The 18,966-nt window shown below is 40.1% G+C and overlaps 2 protein-coding genes across 2 annotated transcripts; one reads left to right on the forward strand and one right to left on the reverse strand.

Annotated features, from left to right (window-relative positions):
• The first annotated feature begins 1,369 nt into the window (after nucleotides 1-1,369).
• Nucleotides 1,370-7,762, forward strand: FGA (fibrinogen alpha chain). Its single transcript, XM_084204776.1, has 6 exons — nucleotides 1,370-1,441; nucleotides 3,227-3,355; nucleotides 4,252-4,435; nucleotides 4,724-4,869; nucleotides 5,533-6,568; nucleotides 6,930-7,762. The coding sequence occupies exons 1-6, from the start codon at nucleotides 1,391-1,393 to the stop codon at nucleotides 7,637-7,639; spliced, it is 2,256 nt and encodes a 751-aa protein (XP_084060902.1). The 5' UTR covers nucleotides 1,370-1,390; the 3' UTR covers nucleotides 7,640-7,762.
• Nucleotides 7,763-9,508: 1,746 nt separating this feature from the next.
• Nucleotides 9,509-16,280, reverse strand: FGB (fibrinogen beta chain). Its single transcript, XM_084204463.1, has 8 exons — nucleotides 16,170-16,280; nucleotides 14,423-14,635; nucleotides 13,498-13,681; nucleotides 12,692-12,919; nucleotides 12,009-12,122; nucleotides 11,354-11,476; nucleotides 10,883-11,168; nucleotides 9,509-10,015 (listed from the first exon to the last, which is right to left on the reverse strand). Exons 1-8 carry the CDS (start codon nucleotides 16,242-16,244, stop codon nucleotides 9,787-9,789), a joined length of 1,452 nt encoding a protein of 483 aa, XP_084060589.1. The 5' UTR covers nucleotides 16,245-16,280; the 3' UTR covers nucleotides 9,509-9,786.
• Between the last annotated feature and the right edge of the window lie 2,686 nt (nucleotides 16,281-18,966).

Genomic DNA, 18,966 nt, shown 5'->3' on the forward strand with positions numbered 1-18,966 from the left:
GGTGCCTGGAACATCACCCAGCAAATTGTCACATCCTCTGTCAGCGTGGTTGAAAAGGCAGAAATTCTTCTGGTTTATGTGCTCATATTATTCTTGATTTTTAAGGCCCATTAAATTACAAATATAATGTTATTATTGATCATCACAAAATCAAGCACTGGCAAACTGGGAAAAGTTAGAACCCAAGTGACATCTGCATTATGAAGGATGCTTTAGTTGTTGCATAGATTGTAACTCATACAGTTAGCAGGACAGGGTGGTGCACAGTGGTGCCTTACTTACAGCTGATAGCCTGCAGAATCAGGTACTATTCTATTCTATTAATCCCAATTCCTGTGGGACCAGAGGCAAGATGCATGTCTCAGAGCTGGCTGCCAGCTGTTCCCCCTGAGCCCCATGGTGCTGGCACAGAGAGGCAGCTGCCAGCAATAGGATTTGCACTTGGGGTGTGCTCTGAAGGCTTCAGGATATCAAAATGGATCCCAAAAATTAATAGCTACTTTTTGACTTAACCTTAATTAATAGCTACTTTTTGACTTAACCTTCTCACCTGGTTTCTACAACTGTGAAAAGGGGAAAGTCATGGCCAGGGAATGAATGTAATATACAATAGGAACATCTTTGAAGCTTTAAGCAGTCTGCTGAGCATCACCCTACAATGACAAGAGTGTACAGCTCTGGGCAGATGCTTGCCTGTGGAGCACCATCCCCATGCTCAGTGTGAGGCAGAAGGGGTTCAGAGGAAGAAATATCATATCTGATCCCATGGTAAAGCACAGTCCATGACTGTATGCCCAAGGAGAACCCACAAAGATTGCACCTGCAATTCCTGTGCTCCTGAGCATGAAGGTCACAAGCTCATGATTTTTCACTAGACTTTTGTGTCTATTGTAGAGTTAAAAACTGAGCTTTTTTGAGTTTAACTGGGAGATTCTCCATGGACCTCAGTATATTTTGTTCAACACCAACATGGAAGCAAAGCAATGACTTCCTTTTTCAAATATCAGCTCTTTGTTTATGTTGCCAAATGCCCATCACACTGAGTGTGTGTTTTCCAGCAGGTAAGCACTGCTGGATCCCACTAGTTCTGACATACATCTTGGTTGACTGTCCAGTTACAAGAAACAGTTTTAGACAGGATTTTTTCCTGGAATTCTTGGTGTTGCCCGCATGTTGGCATTGAACAAACTTATCTGGAGCAAATAACTCCAGAAACTTGTGCAAGAGGCCTTAAGTAATCACTGAAAGGGGAGGGGGGCATGTGGTGTGTTTTTTCTACAAACAGAAGGGAGCATAATGATTAATCTCAGCTTTGCATTCAGGTTTAAATTGCACCAAAAGACTGGCAAAAAGCATCCTTTCAGTCAGAGTTCTTGCTCTTCTCCTGAAGATGATACCTGTGAGGATCCTCTGTGTGCTCCTGTGCCTCAGCATAGCCTGGGTATGAAATTGCTTACTTGATTCTTTTTGTATCTTTCTGCTTTGAATAGTAAGCATTTATTTAATGTTCATTCATGAGGTAGATAAATTTTGTCTATCACCTAGCTTGTAAAATTCAGTGCACACACATATGCAGCAGCTTAGTGTAACCGCTTCACTGATGAAGTTTGGTCACCACTTTTGGAGTATCTAGCACTCTATAGTTTTGCTTAACTCAGTTTTGCTGAATCTGCCAGGCTCCAAGAGCAGCCAAGCAAATCCATTTACATGAATTCAGACATTCATAGGTGATGCTCTAAGTCTTTAACATAACTGGCTGGATGCTAGTAGCTGCAGCCATTCAGGATTTTCATGTTTATTGGGATGAATTGTGCTTTCCTTTGGACAGTATTTCAGCAGGATCTTCTACCTGCAAATGACACACAATACCTTTATTATGAAAGACACATTTAAAAACAGGGATTCTTGTAGCAGCAACATCAGCTTAAACTACGGCTAAGTAAGAATCAAATTTTTGAAAAGGAAGGAGATTAACTTGATTTACAACTGTGCTAATATAACCTTTATTTTTTTCCATTGAGGACTCAGTCCATAATCTTATGTTATATTCTTTACATTTTTCTTTGTGACTGTTTGTTTGGGTTTTTTTTTTTAAGTAAAGTGTCTGTTTTAACAAATGACAGAAATTATATGAAGCAGCTGGGACAAAACAGATGCAGTCATGTTGGAGTTGTCAATGCCTAGAGGGCATTTTTGATATATGTGCTACTTTTAGGAGGCACTTGGGCCAGATCAAATCATTAATTAATCAAACTAATGAATTTGAATCTGCTGATTTTAATAAAAACATTCCAGTTCCTAAGAGTAGTTCTGACCCTGGAGATTAGAATTAGGATCACTTTCTCAGCTTCAGAATTAATCCTCAATCATAATAAGAAGTAGTCATTAATATTTTCAAGCATTAATTATAATGTTTGAAAAGCACAAAAGGTGCACAGAGGATTCCAATCAGACCTAATTACATCTTAAACACAGCTTTCTTTAAAGAAAAAAAAAAGGAAAAAAAAATTGGTCTTTTACTAAGTGATAACACTGCAGGAATCTTTATGTGTTTTGGCCTGGAATTAGTTTGTATATAACTTTTTCTTCTCAGGTTTGAAGAAAACCTCAGTGTACTTATTTTTCTTCTTTCCATTAACACAGTGAAATCCATCCATCACTGAAATTGTTTTTTAAATTGTGTTAGTAGCTTTCTTGCTCTTTTTGTCAGGCAAAACCCTGTTACAAGCTTCCAGTTAGCAACTGTGATTAAAATCAGAAACCCTAGTGGAAAAATTAATACATCTGTAAGCTACTTTTGTGTAGACTGAAGGTGGTAAAGTGACAATGAGAATTTTAGAGCACTGCAGCTAATGGGAATAGTATTTTTTAAGTATTTATTTTTATTTTTCCAGTTTCAGTCTAATTTCAAGTTAATTTTGTATTTACACACAAGACAAAATATTTATGTGGAATAATATTATCAAACTACATCCTGAGCATCACTAGCTCTCTACATGAAAGCATTAATTTTAAGAGATGTAAAGCTTTATTCTGACAAAAAAAACAACATAACATCTTACAAGAAACGTTGGAATAAAATCCTTGCACTGTTGGGTGTGATGCTTACCAGATGGCTGCGACTGCCACCCACCAGCTGTGTGAGGACACCAGCTTTGTCTTTCTGCTTCCTTGACAGCTGTTCACTGAACCTTGGTTTTACTTTCCCCCTTTTTCCTCCTGGCAGGCACAAGATGGAAAGACTGCCTTTGAGGAGGGGGGTGCAGGAGTGCGTGGTCCCAGGATTGTGGAGCACAAGTCCCCGTCCAGCTGCCAGTCTGAGAAGAGCTGGCCCTTCTGTGCCGATGACGACTGGGTGAGCCACTGACACTGGGGGAAGGGGGCCTCAGCTGCATCAGCAGCTGGATCAGCAGCTGGATCAGCAGCTGGATCACTACATCAGGTGCCACGGGGTTCAGCATTAGGGCCGAGGTGACACTTCAGGTTGGGGCAGCCTGCACGGGTCTCTTGTGGGAAACAAAGGAAAAAAGGGAAAAATGAAGACAAAATCAACAGGGAGAAGTTTGCAGTGGTGATGAATGAGAAGAGGAAGTAAGTCTGGAAATAAATAAATAAACAAAGGCTCACCACAGAAAAACATAAGAACTGTTTCTTTTCAGAATTTTGGTATTGCCACTTTTGGAGTTCATAAAATAAAGGCACCAGAAAGAGAATTGTGAGAAAAAGAAAAGAAGCAGCTAGAAATCACATACTCACAATCGCTCACTAGTTAATTTTTAGGAAGTCAAATTACAAGATGCTCAGTAAACGTTTCATAATAATTGACCAGATTTTTTTGTATATAAACTATTAATTTCTCTCTTTCTTGCCTCTTGCATCTCAGTCCTTTTCTATGCTACATTTATTTGATACCTTTTCTATGCTACATTTATTTGATAACTTCTTGGCAAAGAGCTTAAGTCTGTCAGAACATTAAGCTTTTCTGAGGAAAACTTTGCTTAAAAATGCTAGCCTCTAACATCCTCTGTCAAACTGGATGACAGACTTCTTACAGCAGACCCCTAGGGCATATATATGTATCTACAAAAAAATCTCACCCGTGAGGAACAGAGGAGAGGGGAAACTAAAGGTTTACTTGTTCCACACCCCACAGTTACAGCAGGTTTCTGAGTATGTGCTTCGCAGATTCCATTGTACAAGATGTTTACTCTTGAGGATTTTAGCACAGTTATTTCCCTCTTTCAATTCTAGGGTGCCAAATGTCCATCAGGATGCAGAATGCAAGGACTGATTGAAGAAAAGGACCAGGAGTTTGGTAAAAGAATAGAAAAAGTCAAGAAACTGCTCTCAGATAATCAAAACAGCTATAAGAAGTCCAATCAGATAATTGTGGAAACTGTAAATGCACTAAAACCAAAACTAGACAGTGCTCAGGGTGAGTATCTTGTGAACAGTTTTATTATCCATTACTGAATTACTGCTTTTTTGTGAATAAGCCACATGTAGTGAAAGTACAGGCTGCACTGGATATTAGTATCAGGAAACAGAACAATCATATTAACAGACTCTTAACTAGTTAGCAAAAATTAATTTAATCTGCTCAGTACTATGAGAAATATATATATTCTCAATTATGTGTTTAATTACATATTTTAAAATATGATACATATTTAGGAAAGAAAAGCACATAGGCATAGCTGACTGTGAGGCATTTTTGTTTCAGAGCTTGATGAGACTTACAATCGCCTGTCAGGAGAACTGAGACGGAGAATTGTGACATTAAAGCAGAGAGTTGTCACTCAAGTGAACAGAATTAAAGCTCTGCAGAGCAGCATCCAGGAGCAAGTGCTGGAGATGAAGCGCTTAGAGGTGGGTGTCTGCTGTGCCTTTCCCATTCTCTCCAGTGCTTAGCCACAGAAAGGGGATCTGTCCATTATGGTGAGCAGTGCTCCAGCTGGAAGAAAACATGCTACAACTCTCACAGTTTCCCATGAGTTCTCACAAATTCCCATGAGTTGCTACCTATCCATCCTGATTTTCTACTTTTGCTCTGTAGAAACCAGCAGGAGTTCTGTGAGTTTCTAGTCCCATCTGCTGCTTCTCTCTCAGGCCACAAGGATGCTCCCTCTGATGAAAACTCCTCCTGTATGAGGCGCTTCTCCTCCTGTAAGGAGTTGCTGAGCGATCAGAAAGGGGACATGCTCTGTCAATCCCCAGTGCTGCCACTGCTGCCCACAGCTAGGGTTGGAATGAGAATCTGTGTTCCCAGGTTGCAGCCAGTTCTTCTAATGGTAATGCGAGGAAAAGTCATGGCAAAAACAGTGGTTTTGCTCAAAGGCTCATTTTGATTCCTAGAACAGAAATCCATCATTTGGATCATTTGAGAAAGCAATGGTAACCCCATGACAGAATCTTCCCCTCTCAGCTGTAGGTGGGAGGTACTAGGGCAGCTCTCATCTTTCCCCTGTTCAGTAGAAGATATCCTTGCTTGAGAAAGCTCCCTAACCAAATTACTTCTCTCTGGTTATGTAGGTGGACATTGATATTAAGATACGATCTTGCAAAGGAACCTGTGCTAGAAGTTTTAATTACATGGTGGACAAAGAAAGCTACAACAACATCCAGAAGCAGCTTGTCCAAGCCAATTCTATCGACTCGCACCCAGAGCTTCAAACAGCCCCCTTGAGCACACTGAAAATGAGGCCACTTAAGGACTCTAATGTTCCTGATCATTTTAAGAATAAGCCTCTCCCAGAAATGGAAGCTTTGAACATAATCAATGACATCAAGCAGATGGAAGTGGTATTAGAAAGACCAGAAACAGACGCAAAACCCTCCCGAGGCGACAGCTCGTATCACACGGAAGAAGCAAGGGGGGATGAATCTCCATACCCCAGCAAATTAGTTATTCCTACTCATGGGAGAGATACCCTTAGTCTGGAAGACAAAACCTCTGCTGTTCGTAGATGCACCAAAACTATCACCAGAAAAGTTGTCTCCGGGTCTGATGGCCCTAGAGAAGAAGTAGTTGAGAAAACAGTCTCTTCTGATGGCTCAAACTGCGCCTATTTACCCGGAAATGTTGGAGGGGAAGGGAGCACCTACCATTTTAGTGGTGCAGATGGCTTGCACAAGCTAGAGACTGTATTCCCTGAGCTAGAGTCTTTTTTTACCCCTGACTCTTCATCCACTGCTACTAAGCACGTTAGTGGATCTAGCAGCTTCACAACCAGCAAACGCACGGGCAGTAGCCACGTAGGTACAGGAGCTTATGGGGTAAAAGACAAATTTGGAGATTTAGGAGAGGAGGAGGAAGATGACTTTGGAAGACTTCAGCCATCTGGATTCCCATCTGACAGTGCAAGTCACTCCAAGACTGTAGCGACCAGCTCTTCTAGTTTCAAGAAGGGAGGCTCTACTTTTGAAACCAAATCAGTAAAGACCCGTGAAATAAGTGAGCAGCTAGGTGGGTTGGAACATGATCAGAGTGCAGAGGATACCCCAGACTTTCAGGCACGCAGCTTCAGACCATCAGGAGGGAAGCGAAGGACACCCAGCACTGGGAAAGGTAGTTATTGAGGTAATGGAGCCAAACTCCATCCATAACCAAACTGACACATTGATTTTAGATACTGTAGTACAACAGTGCGATGATTAAATGCAAGCACTGTGTCTGTTTGTTACCACCTCAGAAACAAAAGAGAAAATATTTCATTAATACTCGGGTACTACATAGACAATTCACAATTTAAGAAATATGTAAAGCTTTCTTTCCTGAATTCTTTCTAATGTTGCCTGTTACTATACCTAGCATAGTCCAAGACGTGTTTAACAATTTTCCTCTGAGCTATTGGTATTTGGATTCCTCTGAACCTTTTATTAAATTTTGCTGATAACTTCTGTCAAACCAGATCAACTTTTTTTTTTAGACTGTGATGATATCCGCCAGAAACACACTTCTGGTGCCAAAAGTGGCATTTTCAAAATCAAGCCAGCGGGATCCAATAAGGTTTTGTCAGTTTATTGCGACCAAGAGACCACTTTGGGAGGATGGCTATTGGTCCAACAAAGAATGGATGGATCAGTGAATTTTAACCGCACCTGGCAAGACTACAAGAAAGGTTTCGGCAGCGTGGATGGCAGGGGGCGAGGAGAGTTTTGGCTGGGCAATGAAAACCTACACTTGCTGACTCAGAATGATACTGTGCTTCGGGTAGAGTTAGAGGACTGGGAGGGGAATGCTGTGTTTGCAGAGTATCTCGTGCAGGTAGGGTCTGAAGCTGAAGGGTACACCCTGGCCGTGTCCTCCTACGAGGGCACCGCCGGGGACGCCCTGGTGGCTGGCTGGCTGGAAGAGGGCACTGAGTACACGTCCCATGCCCAGATGAAGTTCAGCACCTTTGACCGGGACCAGGACCACTGGGAGGAGAACTGTGCCGAGATGTACGGGGGGGGCTGGTGGTACAACAGCTGCCAGGCTGCCAACCTCAATGGCATTTACTACCCGGGCGGCCACTACGACCCCAGGTACAATGTCCCCTACGAGATCGAAAATGGCGTAGTCTGGCTGCCATTTAAAGCCTCTGATTATTCCCTGAAAACTGTGAGAATGAAAATCAGGCCCATAGAAACCCTGTAAAAAGACAGGCCTTTAATGCGTGTTATGACTACAAGTTGAAAAGATTTTTTTATATATGTATGTATGATGAACCTTTACCCTGTGAATTTGAAGGCAACTGAGCACATTTGGAGATTAAAAAATAAAAAAAATATTAATTGTCAACAAGACTTTTTTGATTTTATTTTTAAGTGACAAGGAAATATTGTTTTAAAAGCCCTTTTGATATGAACTTTGTCCATGTCTTTGGAAGCTCACACATTGACTAGAGGCAAAAAAAAATCTAATTATTTACTTTGCTTTAGGGATGTTAAAGAAGTAAAAATATTTAGAAGTATGTTCACAATGAAATCCTGCCTCCACTGACATGGACTCTCAAAGTTCAACACACACTCTCATTTCCATTTCAAGGGGAGCACAACAGCAGTGGGAGTCAGCTCTCAGACAGAGCCAAGGGTGGTGTGGGTTCTCACTTTTGTCACACACCCAACATGGAGTACACTCTGATAGAGAATGAATGCATTTTAGGACCGACTTGTAAGAATCTCCTAAGCTTTGATTTTATAAATATGGACATAGACCTGCCATCCCATTGATGAATCCTAGATAGCTTACCATGCATACTAGTAGCTTCAAAATAAGAAAACTCCATGATAACTCATCAAAATGGAGCTCCCAAAACAGGCTATTATTTTCAAGCAACCGCTAAAAGGTTATGACCAACCAGAACAAGCAAGATGAAGAACTACCTACCTGAATGTTTCTCAGCACATATGCCAAACGAGAATTCTTCTAAGGGTAAGGGGTTTAAAGCAGCTTGCTGACAGTGTGTGGTAAGGATCTTCTAGAAAAAAGCTGGCTGCATGGAATATCAGTTATATTGGTCACACAATTACAGACCACATTGTATTTACCTTTATACTTTATGGCATAAAATTATACAAGTATTTACACTGAGTAATATTTCTGTGCTTCTAGAAAGAGGCATGAGCAAACTTCCTTGCCTCTAATCTCACTGACGTGTTGCATACCATTTAACAAGATCATCAAATACTGGTAAAGCAGCTCACTCATCCTTTTTTTCAGTGCTTCTCAAATACAGCCACTGTCTAATCTTTTCAGAAAGATTGCTGAAGAGCAAAGACATCTTTACACTCATGTGTGAGGAGGGGGTCTGTGCTTTTGGAAAACAGGTTTCCACTTGCACATTAAGCTTTTGTTCCTTAGCCCCAGTGGAAACCTGCCTGTGTGGATGCTGAACATCCATGTGCTTCTCTAGTGAGAAGCCACCACTATGTCTTCTTGTCCTCCTGGGCTTCACAGATTAAATAAACACTAAAGCTTTCAGGTGGGAATCCACCCACCCCCAGTGATCTGGGTCCCTTCCTTTGTGGAAGAAGGCAGAGCCCTTTAGAGATGTTCATCCTGTCTGCCAGGGTTGGGCAGTCTTGTCTTTGCTCAAGGGAGCTACTAGGTTTGATGAAATACTCTACCTCCACTACTCTGTGACTGGAGACATTAATTACTCCAGTCCCATGATAGGGGTTGTGTGAAAGCACATATGTGTGAAAGCAAGTACGTGACCAGGTCCCAGAAGAGGACATATTTTATCCAGCAACAGGAATGGAGCCAAGGGGCCAGTGACCTACTCATTTGTTCAATACTCTTTTCACTTTTATTCCATCTCAACTTGTTACACAGGTGGCTACTGTTACTTTTATAATACAAAAGAAGATAACTACCTCTTAGTGGAATGTATTTCCTTCTCCCCAGATTATGCATGAACACTTAAGAATAATATGAAGATTAGTTTTAAGATTTCATTAGTTTTTAGAAACACTTAGAAATAATCCTCCCCCTCTTTAAAAAAGATACAAAAGACCTTTGTAAAAGAGTGAAACAAGTTGGTTTTATTTTATCAGTGTTATTCTGTAATAGTTAATTCTGTCTTACGCACAAATGAAAAATGGGAAAAATACACTGGTGAGTTATTTTCATTGGACAGATTTAGATTTATATTTGACACAGCTTTTCACTTTAGGTCACAATACGGTTGTACATACAGATTGGGTTCTCATATGTAAAGATAAGACTGAGCACCATGCTGAAAAGACAACCATGTACAAACACTAAAAGAAACCCCTTGATTCTATACATTTTGATAATGTTTAATGTGGAAAGTATGGCCGGATTTTCATGCTCATCTTCTTCATTGAATACCATGACCCTTTCCAGTTCATCCATACGACACCATCATCTGTCCCATGCTTTGCCATGTCCCAGCTGTAGGTCCCTCCCCAGTAGTATCTGCCATTGGGGTTGGCTGAGTGGCAGCGGTTGTACCACCATCCACCACCATCTTGTTTGGAGCACTGTTTTCTCGGATCTAGAGTTAACCTGATGAGGGGAAAAAAAAAGGCATTGAGAGTGACATCTGTAATATAGGCTAACAGATCAACAGAGTACATATACCTGCCAGTGTACGGAAATTTTCAAACCATTATAAACAATTTAAGTCCTCTCTGATCATTCTATAAAGGATTAACCATCACAAGAGTGTGCTACACAGTGCACTCAGAAGGTAAAGCAGCTAAGAAAAACAAATCAAATTTTAATTGCACCTTCTTGGGAATATCACTTTAGTTTACTGCTTGATAACTGTGGTTATTTGCAGTTCATAATGATAATTACAATATCAATAAAATTTAAAGATGGAAAGCAATGAGAAATGTATGTCTTCCCCAACCTAAACAATTCCTTTCTTCACGAATATGTAATCAGGTATTAAGTAAAGATTAGAGATACAGTGCTCTATTGTGTACTGTTACAACTGAGCTCCTGTCTTCTGAGTAAGCAGGGCATTGCTATTTTAAGGGATGTGCTACCTGCCTTTTTCTTCAGGATCCATTATATTTTACTGGAGTAAGTAGCAATATTCTTGCTTAGTGTCCTCAGCACTGCTGCTGTCAGTCTCTAAACAAATTGACTATGAATATACTGCATCCAGATTTTGCTGGTAAGTCATTCAGCATGCTGCATGCTTGCTTCCTATTTGGTTGTGGATTGTCACTGTCACTAACCTAACATATAGTTTTACCTGTCCTTGGCTATGCCAAGAGAACTCCATAGACATTTAGCTGGTAACTTGCAGGGACATAACATATTTTGACATGCTACAAAATGCTGTGAAAACTAATGGCAAATTACAGAAATATTATATATTCAGCTCTATTTTTATTTTAAATGTCTAGTGCAAGTACATACCATCCATCATTGTCTCTGTCATAAGTACTGAAGTACATGCCATTGTGAATTGTCATTGTCCTGTTTTCTCCATGCAATTGGGAAGCTCCTTCCATCAGTGCATTGCCTGCAGTGCCTTTGTAGTTACTAACTGAAAGCTGATACTTGTTTCCTTCATTATTTATGGTGAAACCTCCATAATGAGCTGATACTTTATCACCATTCCAGTCCTCCATTTCAATTAGAACTTCAGTGGGCCCTATTTTGGTAAGCTGGCTGATCTTGTCATTTCCAAGCCAATATTCACCTGAGAAGCAACAAGTGAGAGCTCTGTGAAACAGACTTCACAATACACTTCAAGGCAACTTTATTATTTGCCTATAGGTCTGCTGGAGTGGATTAGTAAATTTTAAAAAATCTAAGAGCTTCAAAAAATAGGAGAAAATGGTTTCAGTAAGAACAGCTCTTTGCATTTTGTCCTTGGTGTTTTACCTGGTGTATCACAGTAGTTCTTCCCTCCACTCTTTGCAACATTTCCAAATCCTTTCTTATATTGATCCCATACTCTTCCGAAATTAACACTGCCATCCTGGCGGTTCTGAATCAAAGTCCAGCCTGCAGAAGCAAGAGTATTTAGATTAAATTACCAGTAAAAAAGAAGCATCTGACATTAAGATACAGCCCTTTTAACTTCACCTCAGGAGCAGAGGAGCATATGGCTTCCTTGCAGCAGGTCCTTTCACTGCTTTTGAGCTCAGCTTTGCTGCTTTTGCTCACACTTAAGTAGAACCTTGCTTCATAAGGAAAAGTGGAAAAAGCAGAACTTGAAGGACAGCTCTGGTCTTTTTTCAAGTGACAGGGTAAGAAATGAACAAGGCTGTGCTTGTCTGCCCACCTATGCACCACCCATGATGGTCATAGTAAGATACATACACAATTTATGTGCAGTTTCACTATGGAAGTATCCTTTTCTGCATCAGCAGATGACCTCAACAAGACTTCCCTGAATGAGTCAATCAGATTTAATTATCAAGTAATTCCAAAAGGTAAAATTTCATATGTCTTTATATAAAATGCAAATTACTAATTTGATTTTTGGTAGCATTGATAAATTAATATTATGAGAACATAGTTATTTCACACTAACCTCCATTGTCTGTTTCCATGTCACAGTACACTCTGTATGGCTTGACGAAAGGATCTGGCTGGATGAGGTACATTTCGGATGTCTCGCCTCCCTTTCTGATGATATCCTCACATTCTGCAAGAATAAAGCAGAGACTATTACTGAAAGATCTGTGATCTTGAACAGTTTTCTTATCTTTTGGTTTGCTGTTATATGGGAACATTTTTAAATAGCTACAGATAATATTTCACTTTCATTTTGATTTCTGTAATACATCAAGTGAAAGAATCATGGAAGAAAGAATACTGCACTGTGCAGCTTTTCCAAAGAGGAATTTCTGAAATTTCAAACTAAGTGATGCAACACATGCATCAATGACTTCTTGAACTAAACAAGCTTTTGAAAGAAGCTTGAGTGAAAATATCAAGAGTACAACTATGATAGTCACAAAAGTATCACTTCCACCTTACAAAGGCCTTGAAGCACATATTTCTTTAAAATCCAACTGGTCACTTATGAAGACTGATATTGGATAGGAGGATCTTTGGTCTGACCCGTATAGTGATCCAGAAAAGATTTTTTTTTTCATCGAAGATTTCCATCTTTCCTAATATGCTAACCAATTGTACAGGCTTCAGATGCATCTATCAATTTGCACAGTGACATAAATTGGAGAAAAGATGTCATTTGAGTTGAATGAGTACCTTTGCCTGAAACCACAGGAATATTGCAGGAAACAGTACATGGGGAACGGCAGTAGTCCACCTGGGTTGCAATGGCATTTTCCAGTTTCTGTATCTTTTTATGTAAAGTATCCACAACTGCACGAAGAACCCTGAGGCTAGATGGGATGTTATTGTCCAGATTATCCTTTATATAACTATACTGCAATTCCACTTCTGTGTTGTACTGAGAGACTAAATCATCATTGTCTAGAAGAGCAAAGAGATGAAAAGCAGATTAGTTTTCAACATATTTCCCAGTTAGGAAATGATGAAGAGCAGTTTATAAGTACAATTTGAGATGCCACTAGGAAGGAAAGCAGCACAGGCATTTCTTTTGCTTGCTTTTCTACAGTATGCAAAAACTATGCAGATACTCTCAGGGAAGTGGTACATGTGTACTGTTGTTTCTTTGCTAGCTAATAGGTTTATCAGTGGTGCTTTACTCTGCCAAAAAGCAGTAATTCCCTTTTTCCTGGAGAGCCGTGGTGCCAATCCAGAGGCTGGTCATAAATGGATTGGATGGACACAGGAAAACAGGTAAGGAGAACACGTGAATGATGTACATTTAAAGGCCTCATATGAATCTTGCCTTAGCATGAAATCCATTCCTTCGCCTCTCAAAGGATGTTTTTTAAGATTTAAGAGGTTACACTCACAGAATCCTGCTTTGTTAGATAGTCCATGGTATTTTTAATTTTTTTAAGAAGTCCCACTAAAAAGTAACTGTAGGAATGGCAATAAAATTTCAATACCATTTACACTAGTAGTTCATAGAAGTAGCATACCTTTTCTTTGTTTTTGCCTCTTTATCAATTTATCATCTAGAATGGACACATATTTGTAGAAAGTTGAGGAGGTGTCCGAAAGAGTGTTCACTTTAACTTCTAGATCACTAATAACTGGTTTCACTGATTTTTCCTGTTTTAGCAGTAGAGTTCGCAGCTCACATCCAGTCGGACACAGCACTCCCTTAAAAGAAGGAAAAAGGGCTGTGAATAAAAGTAAAGTCCTAGTCTCATCAGTGAACAGCCATACCTTTGAACACAGCGAAGAGTTTGTAATGGGAGAACAGGTATTTAAGCACCTAGATAAGCTTTAAAAAACTTTATTTGTTGGGAACCTCCACACTTAAACTTGTGCTCAGTCACTAAGATGCCTCTCAGCTTTACTACAGCTTGCATTTTCAGCAGGGATCATGGCAGAGACAGTGTGATAGGCTGCTGCAAGGCAGCAAGGGACGTGCTGGGCATCAAGCATGCCTGCATGTAGTAAGAGCTGCAGCACTGACTGAGATAGAGTAGAACTTCATTTTGAAACTAATTTTAAGAAAGACATGGGAGGATGGGGTTTTTTAGGTCCGTAGGGTTCCTTAAGATTGTCTGAAAGTGAATCCAGGACTTCTGCAGAGGTTTTTCCCGTCCTGAATAGTTACCTGTGCAAAACCAGGCGGAAGGCACAGGCTAACCCACAGATACTTCATTTCCTGAACTCTCATCCACCCCATCTTTGCCGTAGGCTGACTCTGCCACTAATCCCATGGACTCTGACACATCACCCTTCTGAATGCAGTCCTAGCAAACCCAAGCAAAGCGAAGCTGGACTGCTTTAAATGAATGACCGTCCTTTATTGGGTAAGGGAAACTCCCGTGTTGGGCGCACTAGAAGGAAAGGACGGTATGTCACCAGCTGCCTCAACAGCCAGACACTCACCAGCTCGTCCAGCGGACGCTGACAGCCTCCGGCTTCAGGATACACGGTCCGCTCCTCCTTCTCCCCCGTCTTCCCCCTTTTCGGGGGCCGGGCCCCGTACCCGCCCCCGCTCGGAGGAGGTGCCACGGGACGGAGCGCGGGCGCCGTTTCCTTTTTGTTCAGGGGTCGGTGGCCGCGAGGGTTACTCAATACAGCGGGGACGGTGCTCTCATCCTGCACAGCCAAGGGGAGACAAAACTCTCTGAATCTGGGACTGCTACTGCAAAACGGGCTGCACAGGGTGGAGGCATCCGTTCAGCGCTCTTTAGTATTTTAAACAGTAAGGAAAACCAGGGAATGGAATGAAAAAGCCATAATGGAAATGTTATACTGACATTATGTAAAAGTCATTGCCATCTCCTCCCTTGTAAGACTGGTCACACTCTCCATACCTAGATATATATAAACTAAAAAGTCTTCAAAGCACAGTAAAATAATATTTCAATAGCCAATTTTGACCAAGGAATAAATCTTGCATAGTTCAGAGCTACTAAGCACCATGAAACTTGAAGAAGTAGGCTACAAAAAAAAAAAAAGTAATTATACATTGTTGGGGCTAAGAAGTGTATTCAGCAGCACATTTTCAGTATCCCAGGTTTTTTTTTGGGCTACAGGAATATATGCAAGGTCTCAGAAATCAGGCCACAGTCAAATACAGCATCAGGTCCCGAGCCACATACCAGCTGTTAACTGGTGAAGTCAGGAAAACCATTTAATAACATCTCTCAGAGTAGGTTTGTAGAGCTCTCTGATGCATACATTCCCCTTGTCTGCCAGAAACAGCAAAGCATAAGAGGATGAGCAAGGAAAACAGGCCTGGTCCCTAAGCATTTTTTCAAACAAAACCATTTGAATTAATAGTTGTTTGAACTACTGAATCAAAACCTACAGTCATTTCCAATCCCACTGAGACTTAGCTCCAAATAACAAACATTTCAAGGGATCCAGCATCAGAGGCTTCAAGTAGTTTCAAAAATAAACAGCATACAAAACACAAAATTGCTGAAAATTATTAAACACATTAGTGTTATCAGTAGTCAATGTGCAGACACAAGTGCTCAGATTGTTAGAAAGTCTGACCAATTCAATTTTTACAGGGATTTTCAAACAATAAAAAAGTGCACCAAAATTCTAAATTGTGTTTCCCACTGAAATATTTTACTTAAACAAAAATATATATTAAACCATTATTTTATATTGATTCTCATTGCTTTTCCTTCTGTTTTGCAATTGTTACCTTTTAATTTCCAGCGTTAAGCTGTATGAACTGGTAGTTTGTTTAGTTTCAGGTTTTTTTTAATGTCTACTGACTCTGCAGAAAAGATTTTACTGTCTTTGAGACAGGATATGATGTATAACACACTTCTACTCCTTTATACCTAATACTAATTGTCTGTAACATCATATGTCATCATTGCTAAATTAGTATCCTTAAATAAATTTAGCTAAATAACTAATCTTACCATCAAACATTCTTCATTCCCTACAGAAAAAGAAATAGGAAGATAATATCTCCAAACTCAGAAAATAAGAGTTACATATATAAAGTTAATTTTTTGACCAATTCAATCAGAAAAAGAATATGCACTGGATTATCTTTTCCCACAGCTTCTAATTTAACTAACTCGCATAAGCTGAGGAAGTCACACATGCAATTAAATTAAATTATTATTAATAACTAATTATTAATCAATATCAGTATTACAACCTCGTTGTCATAGTCAGTAAAGCCCTGGGACTGAACGGAGGAAACACAGAGCAGGAACAGCAGGAGCAGTTTCATGGTGCTGGCTTGCTTGAGCAGCTCAGTGATCTTCTCTTTTCATCAGCTCTGACAGGGAGAGGTCACCTCTGTTCTTTTATATATGCAGCAGCACTAATTTCCAGCTTCACAGTGATAGGGTCAACCCTTCTGAGCAATCAGAGTTTCTCTGTTAATATTCAACTCTTCACTCTGTGCCTGAATACATCAGTTGTTGAGCAATTCCTCTGGAAATCTCTTATCTATATGTCCCAGAGACCTCTGTTGATGCTGGCATCAAATACATGTTCAGATCCCTAAAAGCACCTCCTGCTCAGATTACACAAGGTTATCATTTTCTCAAAAATCACAAGTTTTTTAAAGCAGCTGGAAAAGTGAATGGCCAAAGAAAAAAAAATTATTAGATGTCATGTGATGGCTCCTTTTTTTTTTTCCCTGCTGAAAATGTGAATGTTTCAGAAATATAATATTAAATGTGAAAACAACTCACATCATACAGATTTCTGCATTTTTCTAAATAGTTTGATAGTGCCTGATAGGTATGCAAATCTTTTGGTCTTTTAACATAAAAGTGAAAAAAAAGGTATATTGTATTCATTACATTAATAATTTTGAGTAAAAGCAATGTTTTGATTTATTAAAGATTAGATTAATACTGTAAGCATAAGCCAATGTAATTCCATTAATATAGCCTTGTGATATTGTAAATAAACTAAAATAATTCAATTTCACATATTAATTTGCTGGTTTCCTTTTTTAATACAAAAATTACATCTTTCAAGCATTATTTGAATGTTTTCAATAATCTTTTAGGAGAATACAGCATGAAATTACTTTAAATCATAGTGAAATACTCAAATATAATTTCTAATGTTTTACATGTTGCATATCACTGCTCTCATATTAGCAGAGTTTTAACATTTCATTGTGTTTATATCCTGGGATTTTCTCTGGCATTATAAATGACCATAATGTACTGAATTAAATTAAATTAAAATGGGAGCTAGCACACTTTTGTGTAGTCATTCATGTCAATGTCTGAACCAATGAAGGGAAGCAAACTCTGGTCTGAGCTTCCATTTCAAAGACTAACTTGATGGAGGGGAGGATTTTACGGGAAGCAAAGTTAAGAACAGCTAAATTGGTTTTGGCTTTTTCCTCTATTTGTGCTGTTGTTAGAATTCTAGTAAACTATGGAGATTCACAAAATATGAAAACTGTTTAACCTGACTGGTTTAATTATTAAACAGTTTGGCCCCAAATCAGCCATGGCTCAAGGAGCTGAAACTCCATTGAATTGGATCTCCTGCATGAGGACATCACCAACTCTATGAGATTTGGAAGAAGACAAACTTCTCCCTACTGACCTTAAGAAATCTCTCTAAGGCCAAAACTGACATCATCAACAAGTTATTTCCACTTATGGATGCTAGCCAAGATGTTATCATTGATTTTGGGAATATCCTAACTTTTAATACAGTTTTCCCTCCATGTACTTCTGAGGGAAGTTCAGCCACCCTCATCTTACAGATGGAAGGGGCAGAGTTATCTTAAACCTTTGCCCAGGGCTTACAAGTAGCCTGTGGTACAGCGGAACTAAAATTAGGTCTCACTATTCCTGAGCTAGAAACCCAAATTATCCCAGCTCAGTTCACAAAAATCTTAATTAAATATTAATAATATAAAGTGATATTTGTGCTAAATCTGATTTGAAATGATCAGCAGTAATTTATGGTGTCCTCCTTCAGGCATTAACATCTCTTTAGCTCCTGATGGAGAGCCCTGGTTGTGTTTATGCAGAGGGTGTTGGAGACGGGATGAGCAGGGTTGGTGCAGGAGCCACCAAGCCAACTGCAGAGCCCCATCATGGGAAACCCCCAGGCTTGTTCTGCCTTCAGATGGGATTTCCCCTTTGAAACTCAGCCTTTGACCCTCCCAGTACCTTTCATTGCTCCAGTACCTTTCATTGGCTTCCCCTGGAGAGTTGGGTGGTGGTGTCTCCATGAGGACTCTCCATGAGCAACACGTGTATGTCACACTCCAGCGGGCCGGCGGCTTCGCGCCAAATGACCAGATGCCTCAGGGCAGGGATCGTGGGACTGTCCATCTGGTGAGAAAGGGCCTTGTCTGCACTGCAGAGGTTGTGCCTGGGGACTTTTATCAACAAAAGCGGTCCACATTTGGACTGGCATACAGAGGAGTCTATCCTGGCAAACATACACGCATATAGGAAAGCATTTTGGCAGCAGAAGTTAATCTCCATTAGCATCTTGGTTATGAGATGTGATTTTACTCCCTTGCTCACAACCATTACAGTCAGGCTGCCACTTTATAAGGATTGAATAAAGCCTTATGAAGAAGCAAAACTATAGCTTAAATTTCTTCTAAAAATGGTATCAAAGAAGCGCTCTCTTCAAAAACAGAACAACCTCTCTTCCTTCATACTCCTTCCTCTAATTCACGTGGTTAAAATGAGAACCAGAGCCAATGTGGTGGTGATACCACAGCATGTCTGCTAGAAACTGCAATAATATGTTCCCAGAACTAACGTGGTGGTGATGCCACAGCACGTCTGCTAGAAACTGCAGTAACACTCCATGGACCTGTTGGTGTTCCAGGACACCCCTGTGTACAGCATTTTTTACTAAAAAGGCACTTACTGGCAGAGGTGGTGTGTGTTTTGAGGAACGACTGTTTGCTCGGTGCCCTGGTGTTTGTAGTGCTGGCCAGTGATGCAACCCTC

Source organism: Fringilla coelebs (genome assembly GCF_963513975.1).
Source record: "Fringilla coelebs genome assembly, chromosome: 4".
Classification (NCBI taxonomy): Eukaryota; Metazoa; Chordata; class Aves; order Passeriformes; family Fringillidae; genus Fringilla; species Fringilla coelebs.

Coding starts and splice junctions, on each gene's coding strand:
- FGA (XM_084204776.1), top strand. CDS start 1,391: ATGATACCTGTGAGGATCCTCTGTGTGCTCCTGTGCCTCAGCATAGCC. Junction 4,436..4,723: donor AAAACTAGACAGTGCTCAGG/GTGAGTATCTTG, acceptor TTTTTGTTTCAG/AGCTTGATGAGACTTACAAT. Junction 4,870..5,532: donor TGGAGATGAAGCGCTTAGAG/GTGGGTGTCTGC, acceptor CTGGTTATGTAG/GTGGACATTGATATTAAGAT.
- FGB (XM_084204463.1), bottom strand. CDS start 16,244: ATGAAACTGCTCCTGCTGTTCCTGCTCTGTGTTTCCTCCGTTCAGTCC. Junction 12,920..13,497: donor GAGGCAAAAACAAAGAAAAG/GTATGCTACTTC, acceptor TTGCTCTTCTAG/ACAATGATGATTTAGTCTCT. Junction 12,123..12,691: donor TCCTGTGGTTTCAGGCAAAG/GTACTCATTCAA, acceptor TTATTCTTGCAG/AATGTGAGGATATCATCAGA.